This window comes from Nyctibius grandis, chromosome Z (assembly GCF_013368605.1).
Source record: "Nyctibius grandis isolate bNycGra1 chromosome Z, bNycGra1.pri, whole genome shotgun sequence".
NCBI classification, from domain to species: domain Eukaryota; kingdom Metazoa; phylum Chordata; class Aves; order Nyctibiiformes; family Nyctibiidae; genus Nyctibius; species Nyctibius grandis.
The window spans coordinates 93,682,582-93,702,929 of NC_090695.1; the positions used below are offsets into that span (position 1 = coordinate 93,682,582).

The 20,348-nt window shown below is 46.9% G+C and overlaps 1 protein-coding gene across 1 annotated transcript in view; it reads right to left on the bottom strand.

Annotated features, from left to right (window-relative positions):
* The window catches only part of ADAP1 (ArfGAP with dual PH domains 1), a 54,618-nt gene that overhangs the window by 13,908 nt on the left and 20,362 nt on the right, over window positions 1–20,348 (bottom strand). The window contains exon 4 of the mRNA XM_068422492.1: window positions 19,529–19,611. Coding sequence (XP_068278593.1) covers window positions 19,529–19,611 — 83 coding nt within the window. The remainder of the gene's footprint in view (window positions 1–19,528; window positions 19,612–20,348) is intronic.

The window sequence follows — 20,348 nt, forward strand, 5'->3', positions numbered from 1 at the left end:
ACCACGTTGGTTGACCAAAAAGAAGACATTGCATGGCCTTGTGTCAGCTCCATTGAGTTGGTGGCTTGAGCTCCTCCGAGCCAGGCATCTAAAAATGGCAGGACTCATTAGGTGCTCTAGCCCAGCCCAGCTTTCTCACCGTCCAAGAGGCCGCAGAGGAAGCTAGGGAGAAGATTTTCGATCAAGACTATCTGATGTAGACACCATCTTTCCATCCAGCTTCCGCCAGCAATTTATTCAAGTTCCCCATTTTTTAAGAAGAGGGATATTGCTACTTCCCCACCTCAGAAAGCCGTTACGGTGCTTAGTTAATGATGGGTTTTTTGGTCTCTGAGAATGTGGATTATAGGAAGTACCCAAAATTACTTTTTCAGTTTCAGCCTTTGTTCTCAGAGAAGAAAAAAAACCCTTCTGCAAGGAAGACAATCAGATCCACTGGCTTAAAAAAAAAAAACACATGCATGGACTTTGCTTTCCCTTGTAAAGCATTATAAACTTGGACTTAAACCACATCTGCTCTTCAGTTTCTTTGGTGCTTTATTTTGCAATTTCACCTGGAAACAGAGGCACCAGAACTGCTTCTTTCCATGATGTTTCTAGGGCTGTGGTAATACCAGGTCTGGTCCAAGGCTTTTAGGAGAAACATGTTAGTATATCCAAAATCAAGCATAGCAACAGAGCCAATACCACACCCGAGCCCAAATGCATCACTGTATTGTTTCTTCCCTTCTTGTCTCACTGCAAGACAAAGCTTGGGAGGCTGAAATAGGAGAAAAAATTTACTTGTGTGTGTAATCCAAGAGCAATCACATTTTCCTAGAGTTCTGGCAGGGCTCCTCCACCTACAGAAGTAGATTTTCTTTCCTCTAAGCAGTCAAAGTGCTTTGACCCCAATTCAGAGCTTTGGAGAAGATCTAAATACGAGTACATCACTTTGCTGCTAAAATTGCAGGGTATATATCGCCACTTCTCCGTATGTCAGGAACCAAGTAGTCTGCTATATTAACACCGTAAGATGTTAATTAAACCAGAAGGGCAAATAGGTACTTACTGGAGATGATGTGCCCACTTTTTCTGCAAGGTTAAGGAATTGCATAATTGCTTGGAGCAGTTGAGTGGCGAATCCCTGACACCAATGTCACAACCTCCTTTTAAAACAAGGGGTCTGAAGGATATTTCTTCTGAAATAAGCCACGCCGCCCATAGTCAGAGGGCTGGATGGAGAAGGTGGCATATTCTAAGGTTTCCCTACGGACTGGACTTTGAACAGTGTTGCAAAAAGGACTGTACACCTCTTGTTTGGCTGTGTCAGTGTAAATTGTTTGGTTTGATTGATGTAATATTCCTTCCTGTAGCATTCGGCCACCACCAAAGCAAGACATTTCAATGGCTTCAATTTGCATTTTTTAAGCATTTGCATTCCAATAAAAAATTATAAAAAAAGGAATACTAAATTTTCTCATGGAGTGAAAACACCACCGTTTGTCCAGAGACAAACTCATCCTCCCCATACATACGGCAGCCCCTCTGCAAGCAATGTCAAGCTTGGTCAGACAACTCGGAGCTTGCAGTCAAGCCTGCAACCGCTCCCCTGCTCCACTCCACAGCACCAGCAGCTTTTTATTTCCCCCCTCTGTCTGCAGCTGTGCTGAGGAGCTTATAACTTGCCTGAAAATAATTCTGCAGTCATCTCCGGATAAATACGCTTCCTGCTGGTTGCGTGTTCAGCAGTGCAGATCCAGGCGTATTTGGAGATGTCAGCACCCACATGTGCAGGAGGCAGAGGGGACCTCAGAGGCTTGCTGATGAGATGGGCATCCTTTCCCCCAGGTGATTTCCTGCACAGGCCAGGTGAGGAGCCACCAAGAACTGCTACTGCTCAAGCACAGTTCAGTGCTTTGGAAATTAAAGCTTCAGCAAGGAGCGAAAGGGAATGCATTTACTGATCCTGCAAATCAGTCTCTGCCCCCAGAAGGACACCTGGGAGGTAAGCTCTTGGTGTACCTTGCGTAAGGATGGGTGCCTGGCATGTCTCACGTCGCACTTTCTCACAGGTATGAGAAGGGAGTGATCTCCCTTCATCCCCCTTAAGACAACTCTTTATCCCCCTCTAAGACAACACATCCACATCACATCTCACCCAGCCAGGTAAAGGAGGCCAAGACCTCCCGTGTGCCCGCACTCCAACACCAACACCCACACCAACCATTTTCTCATGCACACACATTTTAGAGGATTTTAAGAGAATTTCCCAGCTCTCAATCAATCAGACCTCTCTTAATGAGCACTTAGCATGCAAATTACCTTTCCTAAAGGCCATTTTGCAGAGAAGGGCTTCCTGTTGCCATCCAGTCTGCCTTTGCTGCCTTCCAGGAGCTCATAAAACAATTATTGTCCTGCTGCATTGTAGTGCCTCAGCTATGGATGCAAGCAGCTGATTAGATTGATTGCTTCCACAATACCCAATTAACCCACTCACTCTGCAAATGATTGACTTAATCAAAGGCAATTAGCGCTTGAATGGCTACATCAGACAGAAAGCCAGGATTTAGTAGATGATTGAGATAACACCTTACAGACATCTCCTTGGCCTTCTAAGGGAAAACATCATCATTAATGCTCAGCTCAGAGCTGGAAGTACCTGAAACCTTAGGTCGGTGGTTTTAGGTGGCACAGAAAACACACGCGGTGTAGCAACACATACATTTCCTTTAACTGATAAAGGGAACAAGCCACATGCTACTCCTAAGGGGAACTTGAAAAGCGTTGATGTTCCCCTTTTCCCCCTCTTCCTGCTCACACAGGACTGGGAGCACCGACCAGCTGAACAGACATCAATGACCAGCTGTGACAAAATGGTAACTTTTGTCCCTGACACCTCTAGACAGTCAATCCCTGAGTGCTGGACGTACAAGGTTATCTCCCATTTCCAATCCTCCAAGCAAAGTAAAACTGTTTTACAAAACCATCTTCAATACTGATGTCTTGCAAGGCCTCTTCTCCCACAACATAAAAGAGCCGCCCAAAAAGACCGGATTTGGAGGCAGTACCATGGCTCTGCAGCAATACGGGTGTCAGTGTCCTCAGTGACTGTTCTTCCTCTAGACAAACCCCCCCAAACCAGCAGAGCCAAGACAAAGCCTCACCATGGGAAGGTCAAGGGGAGCAACCCATGCTCCCTAAAATGAAGGACAGAGACCATTTTAGATCATGTGCAGGACAACTTCAAGGTAAAGGCCAAGCATAGAAAAAAAACTCTCCAGATGAGTGCAAAAATACGTTGTCATCTTGCTTCATCTTGAGCAAGAAAGCCTTTGAAATGGAAAAAGTAGTTTCTTCATCTACTGGGATCAATATGTGAAACGGAGCCAAATACATCATCTCGATGGAAAAAAACACACAGCTGAGCTTAATAAAGCATCGAGGTCCTGAGGCTGACGGAAAGAAGACAAGGTCTGTCCCCATACATAGGCATGTGGTATTTAAATGCAAGGTCAGTCCCTGGGTTTCCAGTCTCTTTTAATGTCATCATGAATACACTTGCATCACTGGCTCACAGCTGAAAATCCAAACTGCTTCTAAGCAAAGCCCCAATAATAAAGCTGAAATCCATTAAGCCTGTGATGTTTGCCACTATTTAAATCTGATTAAAATTGTACATGACACCACTAAGCCTAACAGTCAGAAAACACTCCCGTCCGGTCTGATGTGTCCCTGTGTAATCCAGATCCCCCTCTTCTTTCACTGGATTGTCAGCTAAAAGGAGCCATAATAAGAGATCATGTACCTAATCCAGCTTCCTAAGCTGTTTTTAACTGGTTTCTTCAACCACATGTTATGATTCCCTGCGGAGTAGCTCTCAGGTGACAAAGACGTTAATACAGTCATTCACGCTCCCAGAAGGTATCTCGGATGCGATCACGTTGCCCCTTGCGCCGAGTGCAGCAGAAACGAGACACACAAGGTGCCTCCACAGGGAAGGCGTCAGTGGGATGAAAGGTGGGAAACAGCACGAGGGGACAACCTCTGGGCAAGCGGCTGCAAGGTAAGATGGTGCAAAGGACACCCGCCAGAGAAAAAACTCCTTTTAAAGGAGTGATTCCCGATCTCCCAGTGAGCACTCACCTCACATGAAAACGCTGCATGGGAACGAATATCAGGAGGAAATACCAAAATATACAATTCCCAAGTCTTCACCTGGCTGCTGCAGGTGTATCAGGTTTGGTGTGCACCGTAGAGAACACAGCCACATCCTCCCTTTTATCAGTTTATCTTCTAATTGACCATCGATACAGTACAACTTCCATGGTAATTTAATTATTGAGCAAGTGTTTACATATTAAAGATAAGACAATAGCTGGCTGCTGAAGAGCGATTCGATTGTATCTGCTGGGAGACGTTAAAACCTCTTGCTACAGAAAATGTCTTTACTGGAAGTCTTGTGCTCGAATTACTGAGAACTGAACGTGGAATCCAATTTTACTTGGAAATCAAATGCTTCCTCTTCGAGTGGCATCCTCACACGCCCACCTGGGAGCTGCCGGCTGCTCGGAGAAAAAAATCCAGCTACAGGTGAATAACCTTCAGGTTTTGGTCTTTTGAAGCCAGTCTTTTATTACAAAAAGGCAGATGAAAGCCGAGAGGTTCCCACTGTGATGCTCATCCCATTTACCAGCACTGAATGCACTCGAAGCCTGATCTAGCTGGAAAGCTGGGCGAGAAAACGTTTAAGGACAGACACGCAGTACTAAGTCATAATAACATCTACACAGCAGTGCGCTGTCAGAAGCTGAAGTCTGAGAGCAAAACCACCCCGAAACCAGAGACCAGGATCCTCCTTGGGCAAGACACAAACACCCCAAAAAGTCCTCGCTTCAGCCACTGCAAGTTACATCCACAAAATCTGCATGGGAAGACGTACTGCAGCTTTGTTGCTCAGCACCTGGAGAAAACACTGCCACCATCCCACACCCATCACCCCCTGCCCAACGCTGCCCACGCACAGAGCTGGTCCTGCCTGGACCTCTGTAGGGTAAGTGACAACCCACCTACAGCCTCGCATGCAACCACGATGACTTTTATACAGAAAGCAAAGAGGTGAGACACCAAAAGACTTGGGGATGAGGAGCCTTTACACCCTCAACGTGCATCACAGATGGGCTACACCAACATACAGGCTGCTGAGGCTTCAGCTCAGAGCAACTGCACAGCGCCAGGAATCACCTGAAGGTCTGGATCTCATACAGGCATCCTGCAGAGCCTCAAACCACAGCTATGGGATCAGGCTAAAATATCCTCCAAGCCCTGAATAGTTCTAGATGGATTTCTTACCCACACCAGTAAATAAAATCTCAGCCTGCGCAGCTGCTCACATAGATCAGTCCAAGCAAGGATGAGATTAATTTAATCCCCCAACAGAGCTTTACAGAAGTCGGCAGAGAAGTTCACCACCGCCTTCAGACTGGTTTAGGAGCCCCTCTCCAGGGCATCCTGCAATAAAGCATTCCGCCCGCGTAGGCAGCATTGCCGTACAACCATAAATCACGGAAACCCATCCTCGCATGCACATAACATTCCTCTTTGTTTGCTTTGAAGAGAAATCCAAATGGCTTCGAGCACATCTGCTGCGCTGCTAACGGCTCCTGATCATCTATTATTGAGTGTTCGACACATTTACAGTGAAAGCTATTGCTTTATGAAGGGAACAGAGAATTTTTTAATTTAGGACTCGTTCCTTTCCTGGCTCTGGTTTACAAGCTGTCCCAGAAATCAGCGTGTATAGGGTGCTCAGGCAGATGTGGTACTGAGGGAGAGGCGTTCAGCAGCGCAGCCACGACCTCCAGGTTGCACAAGGACATTTGCACATCTTGTTTTTTCTAAAATTATCACCCCTCATCCTCTGGAGCAGCATGATCCCACTTCAGGAACTCCTGTAATAACATAAATCAAGGCTAAATTCTGGTCTGAATAAATCATAGAATGGTTTGGGTTGGAAGGGACCTTAAAGATCATCTAGTTCCAACCCCCCTGCCACAGGCAGGGACACCTTTCCTCTATACCAGGTTGCTCAAAGCCTCATCCAATATGGCCTTAAACACTGCCAGGGAGGGGGCAGCCACAGCTTCTCTGGGCAGCCTGTTCCAGTGTCTCACCATCCTCACAGTAAAAATCATTGACCAAAACTCCCACTGACTTTGCTATGCTAAAATTTCTTCTTCCAGCCTCTGCCACGTGTAAAAGTGTCGAATTCACGCCCCGCTGAGCAGCCTCCTTGTGTTTTAGGTATTTTGGGGATATACTGTTTGTTACTGACCTGCCACATAATCGCTTCCCTCAAGGGCTGCCCCAGTTATGAAAATGGAGCTGCTGTGTGTGCACCTCAACTGCAGCAATGTTTTTAAAACCAGTCCTATTTAGCCAGCTGGGGAGGCACATCCCAGCCCAGTTTCACTGTAATCATCCAAGAGGTGAGGTGTGGACAACTCCGCTGCTGCAGACTTCACTGTGGCATCGGAGATTTCAAGGGGAAAACTCAGGCGAGCTCACTATAGGGGGGGAAATGCAGGTGGAGACAGGCTGGTGTTGGTCAGAAAGAAGCACCAGCAAATGCTCATACTTCTCGGTTGAGGCTGATCTAAGGCTCAACTACATTTTTGGCAAACTCCAGAAAAAGATATGACCTCACTCTGGAAAAATGTTCTTTATCTGGTGAGAGACAGAAACTGCCTGGCCCTGTGCAGGTCTCCAACATAAAATGGATCTTTCTTTAACAGAAATTTGATTAAACCAGGACAAGCTGCCATGAAATCAGCCTTTTCCGTGTAGTCTGTCATTGTATTGCTTCCTAGTCTCTCCCTTCTCATTAGCAGAAGAAAGATGCACCAACCTTTTGGTCCTGTGTCACTGCACAGGGAACATGAACGTGCACAGTGTAAAACCACCGAGGAACACCGGGAGATCCAGGACACCGAGAACCACCTTCATAAACCATCAGAAATAGAAAGGGATGGGTCTCCTATTCTTTCCCTAAATGTTTGTTACCAAAAACATGTAGAACCAGCCTGATACTTCTCTTTACCTCTCTCCAATTAGCATAGATCCATTTATTGACTGTAAAATCGAAGGTTACAGGAACAGGCAGCCTGAGCAATATCAAAATATAGTATTTCAAGTTGGTTTGACCTCAGACAGGGAAAGCTCAAGGACAGGAGTGACTCACGCGAATTGCATTTGGGGTGTTTCACACACTTATTGATCTTATAGCCTAAACTCACCAGGTGGAGTGACTTTCCCAGGGGGCACAACAGCCCAGGGCATCACCAGGGAGCATCCAGAGCACATCCCAAAACACAGGAATCCAGGGGCAGGAGGGTCTCGGACCCCCTTGCCCATAAGAAACTGTACTAGTTCAGCAAATACAACTGACCACAAATGAAACACTTTTGATTTGACAAATGTAAATATTTCTGTTAAGGATGATACAAAATGAAACAACATTTCCTAGGTGTGCTTTTCTGAGGGGAAAAAAAAATAACCAAACATTTTGCACAAAGTGCTTAGATGGAGAAAAAAAAAAAAAAAAAAAGACCAACCCCCAACAATTTAAAATTTCATGGGCCAGCCCTTACGCCTCCTGGCAAGGCTCACTCCCACGCCGCTCCGCTCCCCCTGCAATGAGCATCGCTGCTGCTTTGCTTTTCGCACGAGAGCTGCTGCTCTTTGGCTAATTATAGCAGCTTGGATCAGAGCTACGCTGAAGGCAGCTTGACAGAACCAGCTGTTGAAATTACAGCTGGATCCTAAGCTAGCTGTGAACATCCACCAGCTTTAGCTCGCGGTGGTGCTACCCCCGCCGGCTGCCAGCGCCTTGCTTGGCCAGCTGCTCCTCCTCCTCCGCCACTCCAGCTCTGACCCACGATTTTTGGCTGCCTAAATGCTTTTCTGCTTTAGGGGAGCTGAAGACATCACTGTATTTCTCTTTGCTAGATGTTTTTCTTCCTACAGCAGCTAGCTGTAAGAGGAATATTGATTTTTCTGCACCCAACACTGGGCCACTGCAACGTTCACGAATTTCCTGGAGAACGTAACAGCAGATGCTGGCCTCTCACCACAGCCCACACAGGTAGAAAAAAAATAAAAATGCATCTAAGTTATCTCTAAAATTAAAACTTTTGCATTTGGAGCCTTTTCCTTTGTCTTCTGGTGGTGACTTTGCATGGTGTCTCCTTAGGAAGGCTGGGAAACGGCACAGCATCTTCCTTTGATTTGAACGGAGCCTCACGAGGCAGCGTCACCCTTTCAGAGGGGCTGCACTGAGTCTGAATCAGCACTTCCAAATGCTACTGGAAGGCACTGAAAAGCTGCTCTGGGTCCTGGTCATATGATGCCCGCCCTGCTGAAACGTCAGCGCATCCTGGCACGGGAACGATGCCACGTGTGGGTCCCTGTCACAGGCCTGCTCCCCTCGCAGGAGAAAAAATAATAAGACAAACACACTGTGATGTCCCCTGGCATCCTCCTGCCTTGTTTAGTTTGTTAAACAGCTCTTTGATGCACCTTGTTGTTACTGCAGTAAGGTCCGTGTTTGATGTTTAAATCATTTGTATCGCAAAGCTGCGATGCAGAGCGAGGGACCCACCGCAGGCAGCTCCCCAGGAGGACCCGTCTCCTCCGCTGCCTTGCCTGGACTCCCGGCTGATGCTGCAGCGGACGGTGTCAGTCTGGCTGGGGATTACATCTGCTGCTGCTTTCTTGAGTGGATTTTTTTCAAAAGGATCCCCTTTCCTTCCAAGGCAATTTGGCTCAATATTTATTCACCCTGCAGACAGGCTGTTGGGTGAGTTTTTACTCTGCTCCGGACAAGGCTGCAGAGAGCAGGAGAGGTGACCTGCACAGAGTCACCCCCTCATCTGCTTACTGTGCGAGCAGTGTCAGGGCACGCCGAGGAAGAAGAAGTAGTCATTTGTTCTGAAGCAATGACCACATTTCCCTCAAACCTCCAAGGAAAGGATGGGGAAAGGTTTCTTGGAACAAGTCCTGATATCATACTGGGAAGACATAAAAAGGAGACTGAGCATCAGCAAACAGTGTCCTGTCTGCTTCAGCTGAACTTACTCTTCTGTAGGGTTTCCTCCTTCCTCCATTTCAGTTTTTTCCAGAGCCTTTCAACTTAACTATTCCTCTCCATTAGAAAAAAACTTGGGGGAAAGAAGAACCCCAGGCCTTAGTCCCCCTTTTCCATACCCAAAAAATCCACAACACAAGCACCAGTGCGTGGGTGCAGACGTCAGACCTCGCACCCACCCGCCGGGGCATCACAGACACAGCACCTGGTGCACACCAGGTGGCTGCGGGGGCTCGGACCCACCGAGCAGCGTTTAACCCAAAGCACCATCCCCATGGTAAGCGAGATGTCCAGCAGCTCTCTCCGGCTGCGGTACAGGGAGGCAGCGCCCAGGGACCAGTGCCCGCCGAGCCTGGCTCCCGGCGTGACTCACGTCCCGGCAGTGGCTGAGGTCAGTGCCCAAGGAACAGAAGCCCTCTCTGTGGCTCCGGCAGCATGAGAAGGATGTTTCTGTGCCCGCTGGAGGGATGTTCATGCTTTAACCCTCTCCTGACAACAGCACATCAGCCTCCAGTAACCTTGATACTGGGCTGGGAGAACTGCAGGGCTCGCAGTTTCCATCGGGACACTCACACACCCACCTCTCTGCTACACGCCCCTTGGTTATAACCTCTCCTGACCAGGGCTGCTTTTTTGGCGCATCTCTACAGCACCCAGAGCACTGGATGTAGTCTGCACATAATGCTCTTACACACCCTTGAAATGCAAAAAGCGCTCTTATGCCTCCCTGAAATGCGAACAGTGATGAAGTTTGCATCCTTTTTGGGTAGTGCTAGAGCCCCGCTGCCACTGAGCCTGCCCTCCCGCATCCCACCCGCTCCAACAACCACGGATGATGCGTCGGCAGAGCTGCGCAGCACCGAGCTCACGGCAGGCTGCAAAACTCAGCCAGGGAGCCAAATTCCCCAGTACGGTCCCTGCGTGCCACAAGCTGCAGTGCCAAATCATTTTATACTCTGGGACACTGAGACGGGGCAGAGGTCCGTGGCAAAGAGGTGCAGCATCCCTGCGCCCCGGGCTCCTCGTTCAGACATAAATCTAGCCACCTCCTGAGGTCAGCCCTCAGCTCCAGCTCCCCCAGGGTGCAAACTGCAAGGGGGTATCAGTGCCAAGCAGAGGAATTACTCATGGTTTCAGCTGGGGAGAGCAAAAATGCAGCCAGACTTTGGGACCGAGCAGCCAAGATCTTACAGACAAGGGCAGGATCAAGCGCAGAGATTTCTAATGCAATTTTGCTGAAATCCAGTAAAAGTCGAACCTGGTGCTTTGGTTCAGCTAAATACCGGAACCGGCTGCTGGGAATTTACTGGAAACGGTGATTTAACAGAAGGCACCAGTGATGCAATCCCAGCGTGCACACCAAGCACCAGCACACACTGCAGGGAGCTGCTGTCACGACTTCCTACCACAAAACATCTCCTCGCTCATGTCCAAATCTCTGCTTCACAAAAGTCTACATGAAACAACAAAATACCGAGTTACTCTGATTTGTGCTGCTTTTCAGCTGCACTGGTTTGTTTTTTTTTTATTTCCATCTCTAGGTCTATGAGGGATCTGCTTACAGGGATGGGAGAGAGGGGCTAAGACAGTGGTACCAAAAAGCACCTCACAGTGAGGGATGCTCCGCAGATCTCGCAACAACCGCATCTTTCCGACGCACGCTGCCGCCCTGCAGCACGAAAACAAGCACTTCCCATCAAAGAGGGACAGCAGCAGAAAATGTCGCAGCTTCTCTCAAAGCCCAGCTCTAATACTTGAGCCTTTCAAGCATCAGAAGAGGATTTAATCCATTTTACAACGAGCATCAGATAACAGTGACATTAAAAAGCAGTCGGAGCAAAGCAGCAACGCCTCTTTGAGGCTAATAAGTAGAAATAAATTAACTGATTTCTTCATATTGAAAATTCCTCTCTATGGACTAAGATCAAGGCCTGCTAAAGCTTTTGACAGCTCTGCCTGTCAGCCATGTGTGCACAGAGGTTAAACAGAGATTTACACTCACAGAAACTCCTGAAAAACTCAGTTCTTTGGATCAAGATTACAGATGTAGCCAGTGTCTTCAGAAGTTCAACTCAAAAAATGTCAGAAGAGCCAGTTATAGTTAGGCTTTTTCTAAATTTCTATATATGGTGTAAATCAAGAGGTAAATCACTGGCATTATAGGAAACTTGCCAGCAAAAAAAAACCAGACCACTTCATCAGATGTCACCAGGGCTTGCACAAGGAAGAGCATCTCACTACCCACGGCGAGATGCTCTCACCACGGAGCAGGTCCAACGGGATGGAGCAGTCTCCCGCATCAAGGCTTTCAGACAGCATAAACCAGCAGAAGCGTTGATAAAGCAATGCAGATTCATGCCAGGCAAGGCAGAAATAGGGCGGGGAAAAAAAACCCTACCTTTGCCTCTCTTGCACCTCTCACGGAAGCCCAAATCCAGGAATGACCTTGATACCACTACAGGGCCCTGAACTGAGACTTTGCAGATGTTTCTTTCTTTAAGCCCTTTCACCAGCATCAATTTCTGTTTCCCTTCAACCACCTTTCCCGCAAGGGAGCTGCAGCCAAGCCCGAGAAGGCTCTATTGCAGAGCAGTGATTTATTGGCACAGGTAAGCACGTGTACGTGAAAGGATGCTGGAAAAAACGCCTCTCCTTTGAGCAGCATGCTCCCTTTCACTACTTTACCCCCAGCAGTTTGCAGCATAAAGATCTTCTGACTGCACAGAAGATGCCCTGTTCCCCTGAGCCTGCGGGCCCAGCAAGGACGTCCCTTCCCCTCGCAGGGCCAGGGAGTGCGATCCCACAGCAGACATACAGCAAGCTCTGCTAGCCCCAAAGCACAGCATTTAACTGGCAATCGCTCCACAGACTCTTTTAGGCTGCTCCAAACAGCTGTAATACAGAATCACAGAATCAATCAGGTTGGAAGAGACCTCAGGGATCATCGAGTCCAAGCATTGCCCTGACACCACCATGTCAACTAGACCATGGCACTAAGTGCCATGTCCAGTCTTTTTTTAAACACATCCAGAGATGGTGACTCCACCACTTCCCTGGGCAGCCCATTCCAATGTCTAATGACCCTTTCTGAGAAGAAAAAAATACCAAATATATTGGGTGAAAGGCCTAGTTTTCCTAAGGCAGAGAGCCACCATCCCCAAGGACAGCGATGGGAGATGTGCTTCCAGTCTTTCCCAAGACCAATCTTCCCAACATTGCAGCACCACATCCTTGTTGGTCAGGGATGGGCTCTCACCTCCTCTGATCTGGCTGATGGGCACAACCCATCCTCAGCACCACATCCCATCAGAGCCGGCTGTAGCTGCCTTCATCCCCATCTCCCTGGGACGCAGCCCTCCTCCCCTGCAAAGCCTTCTCCTCTCCCCATCTCCCCTTCCCACACCCCCAGACTGTGCTCTGCTAATAACTGGGAGGAGGGAGTGCTATCGGCTGGGGAAGATGGGGTGTTTTTCAAGAGGTTAAAGAATATTACAGAAATACATCAACTCCTCAGAAACTCTCAGCATATCATGATTCAGAAATAAAACCATCAGACTGGACACTTCTCGTGTCAGTAATTTGACCTTCTGAAACTTTCTATGCACTTTTTCCCTCCCCTACAAGTGAAAAGTGGGCGAATAATAAGCTTGTTAATTCTCTAATTGCATTTTGAAGTTGTGAATTCACTGAAGTTGGCTATTTCCTGCAAAAATTTCTGATGAAAAAGGACAAAAATCATTTTGTGGGGACATTCCTGATCACCTTCCCTTTGCCGCAGCCCTGAGCGGCTGCAACCCTGTGGTCTCACATCTCCTTCCTTCCCTCTGCGCTCTCATCCTCTCTTTTTGCAATCAACCACAGCTCAGAAGACACCGCCTGTCCCTGGCCACCCATCATCCCTCCAACACTGTGCAACCGCACCTCCTCTCCCCCGTGCCACGTCCACCGTTGGGTTTTACTGACTGTGCTTGCAGAGCAAAGGGGACGGGGATGGTTCACACACGGCTTCACACTCCCTTCTGCACGAGCATCTCCTTAAAGACCATATGCATCGAGGTCGTAGCAAATGACACCAGGAGCCCTCAAGCCGATGCTTTATTTCTTTGCCCTGGTTGCCTGGCAGACTCCACCCCCGTGCTACGGGCTGGCTGATGTGCAGTAAAACCTGTCCCCTTTTAGGTTGCCGTTAGCAGTACTTTGTTCTCCAGGTGCTGCTCAGCCCTGTAATCCAGCGGCGTGCGCAGCGGGAGAGAGGAGATTTGCTTCTGAGGTCGGGGAAAAAACACCCGGCGGAGCCAGTGTGGCTCTGACACTCGTAGCTCCCCGCTAGCGAGCTGAAATGGGGTAAGAGACAGCAGAGGACGAGGTCTGTCAGTTAAAATAATAGGGTTTTCACTGCAATGCTGCTCACCGCTTTGTCTGATCAGGCCCAAAATAAACTGCATTACATCACCGCAGGTCAGACTGAGCCAATCCGGGTGCTGTTCTCACACTGAGAAGGAGCGTATTCACGTCCCGGGTGTTTTCTCTAGTCCTTTGCAGTCAGAGCGCCTTCCCACTGTGCAAGTGCAGGGGAAAATTAATTCAGACTGCCGTCCAAATTATGCAAGAGCCACATGGAATAGAAAGTGCATATTAACAGATTTTACTATTTTAGGGTATTCTTTCATGTCTCATAATTTATTTTGCCATCTTATTTGCAGACAAATGCAAAATAATGTATAAGCCAAGTAATCTTTAGGGTGTTGACAGAAGACAGCACAAGCAAACAGGCACCTTCAGACAAATGCTGCCCTTTGTAGCTACCTGGGTAAACCTAGAGCTCACCCTTCTCCGAGCTGAATAATGACAATACGATGTGGTCCATGCTGTCAGTACAGGAATATAAACCAACAGAGGCTAAAGCCTGAATCATCTTTGACTTTGCCAGTGTGCCTAAAACCTTGCCTGTATTTTCTAGCTTTCTCAGTTGCTCCAATGGAAGCTCTCAGGCCATCTGAGGTTGCAGTAACACCATATTACCTCGCTCTGCAGTCCAACAGGCCATCACACCCAGCTATATAACTACCAATCAAATAATCAAGGCCTCCTCCATCTTCCACCCCAAAGGACAGGGTTTAAATCTTCAGCTGGCGTAAATCTGAATTCCTCCACCATTTTTATGGGACCTATGACAATTTATATCAGCTGGGGAGCTCCAACCTTCCATGAATAAAGAATGAAAGCAGTGATGCTTGTTGGCATTTATTATGCTTCTCCCTTGCAAATGATGCATTCCCATCCTGAATGCCTTTGGGAACCAAATGTCTCACCATGGAAGACATGCAAAGGAATCGTACCAGCGTGCAGAGCTGGTAGCAGCACTTTTTATCAGCTCTACCCTACTGCGAACCTTCTCCTGTTCCTGACTGCTCCTCCACCATCTGATAAATTAACAGCAATAGGATTTACTGGCCTATTTATAGGAAACACAAGAAGGCAGCATTCGCAGCAAAGTTGCGGAAAGCTGCACGCGATGAAGCAGTTTGTGCCCAGTTTACCTCATGCCTCGCTGGAAGGCACCTACACCCTGGTCTAAGAGTCTACAAATCATTGCTGAACTATCTCAGGCAATGCTTTCAAGGACTGCAGGGTGGCAACTGCTTTTGCACAGCCTGGCATCTCTGCCCATTGCTGGAGACACCCACCAGCCCTCTCCAACTGCACCAGCCACGTCCATCCCATGGATAGGTGCTTTCATGGTCCTAACAGTGAAGTTAAGCCATTTTTCTTGATAAGCATTAAGAGATTAAATGCCTGGTGTTACGAGCTCTCCCACTTCATTTGCTAATGTTAAAGCAAAGACGTGTTATCCCTGCCCACAACCTCTCCCTGGCACCCCAGCAGTAGTGAGATGGGTCCACCAAGAGCCAAAGCAAAGTTCAAGGAGCAAACAACTCCCTTTTCCTCTCTCTTGGCCACATGCACATCCCATTCTCTCATGTGTGGCCCGAGAGGCATTAGAGCAGCTGCACCTTGACCAGTTTATAATATTACAGTGCTCCAGCACTGCAAATACTGCTCCCTTTTGCTTCCCCCGTGCCACTCTTGGTTAAAATAAATCCATTTGATTAAGAGGAATCAAAAGCACCCAAACGAATCAACTTAGCAGGATTTTTTGGGAAGTGTTGCCATAACTGCTGCCTATCAACAGTGGGGGAAAATGTCCAAGCCTTTAAGAACTGATCAAAATCTTTTTAAAAATCATCAAACCTTTCAATTGCCCCAAGATCCAGATCTGGACTTCGGCAGCAATTACTGCCATCCACTGTTTCTAAGAGAACCCAGCACCCGTGCCCCATTAAACTCTGTTAAAAGGGATAATTAGCAGGAGACTGACAGTAATTTTGCAGTTCATTTATCATAAGGGATAAAGTCAACCTGAAATACGTTAATGTGAGGGTCTTAAAACTGGTATTATTCTGTGTTGTTTGCTACAAACATATCACCAGCAGAAGGGACGTGGACCACAGCGTTAATCGGGATTTCTGGGGTGTAAATAATGTTTTGCTTCATAAAGTCTAGCTAAGGCAAACAAATTACTTAGCTGAATTAAGAGCTCAAATGTATAAAAGGGTGTATCTAAGAACCTATAGTGGATCACCGAAGCATTTAATCACTGTTTTACTAATCTCCCTGCACTACCTGAACTCAAACTGACTCCTCGTACTAAAATCAATGGTGCTGATATCCTCATTAACAACAGCTCTTTCGGAGGAATGAAACCATCAGAGTCTGAAAAATTCACTGGGGGCAGAGGAGCTGAAAGCTGTGAATAGCGCATGGGCTTGTGCTCCGAGGCTTCCTGGGAGAGCAAGAAACTCTCTAAAAACTCCCTTACCAGAATTTCCGCTGCAATCTTCTACCAAGGGTGAATGGCCGTGACTACTCACATAACAGCGCATCGCTGATCTTTAAGGTCCCTTCCAACCCAAACCATTCTATGATTCTATGATTATATGACACCTGATGCATGAACTGAACCAGGACCGCGGATCTACAGCCACGGCTCCTCTCCAGGATGAGTCTTGAGAGTTGGCTTTAACGCTCACTGCTGCCCACGCCGGGGACTTCTGCATGAGCAAAGTGTCTTTGTTTCCCAGTTCTGGTTCTGCTGCCTCGCATCGCTCTGTTTCTCACAGGGCAGATATTTCCCATCAGTTCGGGGGCTATGCAAAAACTTTTGGGGCAGCCGTTGCCTTTGCATCCCACACTGCCTCTTGTTTACAATCTTCACCAGCAGCTGAAGTTTGCTGCACCCTCCTTCCAGACTTCCCTGCCTGCCTATCTCAGCTCTGACCTGCACATCTGACACTCCCGTCCCGAGACTCATTTCTCCTAAGTCTGTCAGCTGGGCTGCGATAGCTTCTGCTTGACGTCTACAGGCTCCAGACAGCCTCTCCCCAAAGGATTTTCTGAAAGACATTGAATTTCTGACCAGGCTGCCTGGAAAAGGATGTTGCTCAAAACTACTCAAAGATAGAATTTTCTTATTTTTCATGCAATTATTGAACAAATATCAGAACGCAAAATTGCCCCTGGGATCGGAAAATGGAATTAAATCTTCCAACAAACAGGAGGAAATGGATACTGATGTCTCTATTAGCAACAAAATGTTTCATGCTTAGAAACTGGTAATCTAACACCCCTCCAGGGAATTCAGAATGGTGAGAAAAAATGGTCTAAGACAGCATTAGAAAGAAAAAGAGATATACATACATTCAAGTGAGACACAAACTGGATGTGGGGTTGGCAGGAGAGCATCCTTGTGTCAGTCCCACCTCAGTGCGTTCACAGACAGTTCAGGAGGTGGAAAGCAATGGCCCAGATACTCTGCAGTTCCCAGCCATGCTGAGCCCAGCATAGTCAGGCACAGGAGGTCCACCCCACGCAGGGTGCACCCTCCAAGCTGCCGGTGTGGCCACTAAGCTGTATCGACCCCTGCAAGCAGCGAGAAGGGCAGAGCGGGGACACGTGGTGTTGCTGAGCTTCTTCTGCAAGCACCAAGCTCCAGCCTGTCTCAAAGGGCTCACAGACGGCACGGTTCAGACCAGCTCTCTGACAGCACTGGTTTACACCAGCTGGGCAAACTGGTGATCCAGCACCACGCATGACACGATGACAAAACACTCCCTTTTCACCCAAGCGATACAGGAACTGTCCCAACGCACACGGGAACATCTCTGTTAGAGACATGGTTTAGTGCTGAACTTGGTAATGTTAACCTAACAGTTGGACTTGATCTTAAGGGTCTTTTCCAACCTAAATGATTCTATGATACTGTGATCTCCACCATGCTGCTTTCCTACAGGTCACAGAATTTTCCCTGGGCTCCCTTCTCCAGCCACAACCTGGGAAACAACCGACTCCAGGCATAACAGCCCAACAGCTGAAAAGAGCATCATCAAACAAGTTACACCATGCAGTCCAGAAGAAGGAGCACCATTTGGCACGGGGTGAAGTACCACATGCAACCACACCTGGGGGCTGTTACGGTTCAGCAGAAGGGAAAAGTTGGCACTGAAAGCTTGGTGTGTTCCCCCAGCTTTGTTTTGTTGTAACACCAACCTGGTCATCCTAAGGAGGAACCATCTGGCCAAAGCTCCCCTTTGAATTTACTGTCCAGAAGAATCAACAAATGACATCCCCATTGCACAGGTCATTTACGTGGCTCCAACACTGGATTTTAATGATGATACAATTCTCAAAGACAATACAGAACCTAAAACCACTCATACACAACCTACAAGGTGCCCACCAACCTGCCTTGCCTTCCCCTCCTCCTCCTGAGAGCACTCTTCATTTAAAATGGCTTACCCCATTCTCTTCTATTCTGCATTTAATGGCTTTTGAACTTCAAAGAGAAAACCCTATCACTTCACCATGCAGTTAAATATTATGTAGCAACATTACTGAAGAACACCTACAAAACACGCTGCTAAAATAAACTCCCGTTTGAATGCTTCCTGTAGTATTTTGCAGAGAGCTCAGAACGCTGCCCTTCTTCCCACGCAGCACTGAAGCACCTACTTCACTTTAACCAGGTACACACTCTTCTTGAAGTCGAAAGGACTAATCATGTGCTTAAAATTATTCATTTGCCTGAAGAACCTAGTTGAATCCAGGCTTTTATATCTAGAAGTTGCACAGTATAAATTGGAAACATTATTCCTGAGTGAACATCATACACATGGCAGATATATTGCAAAATTATCTAAGAAATCAAACTATTTATTATTAATAGAACATGTCCAACTCCAGCAGACCGCTCTGAAAATCTAACGTAAAAATGTGCACAATGTACTATATATGCATATGGATACTCCCTACACACTATGTGCGTGCCTCATGTATTCAAAACAGCAGAGCAGAAATGCTCTAAACATAAACTGAGAATATATGAGATGAGATTTTAATTGTGGTTTTAATAACAGCAAACTGCTGGAGCTACCTGCTTATTATTAGTCTCGAAAAGCAGCACGAAAATAATATTTTAACCTTTCTTCTGTAACATGGTCTTTGCTAATAAAATTATCCCAGAGTCATCCAAGCACATAGCTGGTGTCAACTACTTAACATTCAGAATAAATTAAATGCCACTTACATACAGCAAAGAAATACCCAGATAATTCCACGCACTTTCATGCTGGTCCTTATGCCAGCACAGCCACACAATAACCATGGTCAAGCCCTGTGTCTCCTCTTCAAATTCTGCCCTTCTGCAAGAAAATCATCCGATCCACTGCTCCACTAAACCACCCACTTGCAAGGCCACTGTCACGCTGCCCATCATGCTGGGAGTGCTGAAATGAGCTCTCCCACATGTGCTGGGTCTTTGCAATTGCAAAACACTGTGCATTTATTATATTACAAGGAGACCAGGTCCCACTGACGACACTTGAAGTATTGTGGAAAGATCGTAACAGATTTGGGAAGAGTGGGGAACTTGGCACATTTATCTACCATTAACCAAACCATGCTAATAATCCTACTTCATCTTTCCAAAGCAAACATCACCTTGGTGAGACAAACATCCTTATCTCCATTTCAATCCAGCTTCATGCTCCCCACTATTGGGAACGAACTCACTGGTACTTTATCTGACTTGCTGTTGGTGAACAGTCCATGGAAGTCAACAGAAAGACTCTTGATAACTGATTTAGTTCCATCAGGTATTAAAATTCCCAATATTCCCAACAAAATACAGGGAATGCCAGGAGGAACACTTCCCAAAAGACCACACTTTCTCCTCCTACTCAGTGACATACGAGCAATAATCAATATAAAGAAAATATAAACAGAGACAAAAGAAATGGAAGGTGCTGGACATCAAATAACTTATCTGCCAAAAGTGTCTTTCACTACCTGCAGAATAAGGCTCCTGCTTCTCGCTGTGAATGAACTCTTTTCGTTCATATTTGGCTCTGATCCACTGTTCCCGCAGCAGTCTGGAAAAAAAAAATACACAGAAAAGGAGACATGGTCCAACTTACGGTAAGGAAGAATCCAGAATCATTAATTCTTCAATCAAAATACAAGTGTGATTTAAAAGTCTTCCAAAAATTCCATTGTACAGTCTGGAGCCAAGGGTTTCTTCTGTTTACAGTTGGACAACAATAAATCGGTTCCTTGTGCACACAATTTTATTGGAAACTTATTAAATAACATTTACAGATTTAGCAGAACAGCCCGTTCCCACCCACTCAATCAGCCTCTGTACAAAACTCCCTCAGTATATGAACGATTTTAAACCTAATTTCCTCACGCTAGATTCTTCAGTAAATGGGATCAGTAAATGAAAAAACATCAAACTGCATACAAAAGAAAAATCTTTGCCCTGAAGCTATCGATATAAAGGCAGAAACTGGGTAAGCCTTGTGCGATGTGTGTACATGATGGCTTTTCAGCAGTCAAAGCTGCAGAGATATTGTCCCTGTCATGGACAGCTATTCAAAAAAACTGTGATGTCCCAGGTTAAAATTATACTTGTTACAACGAGGGGAAGCCCAGCCCAAGGATGGGTGACACTTGTGACTGGGTGAACACGGAGCTTGCTGCAGAGTGTCACACACCTCCCAAACTAGGAACAACAGGAATTCAAGTGAGAGGTGGCCTCTTCAAAATGAAAGGGATGTAGGACAGCCATATCCCAGGCCCTAGGACAGCCATATCCCAGGCCCTAGCC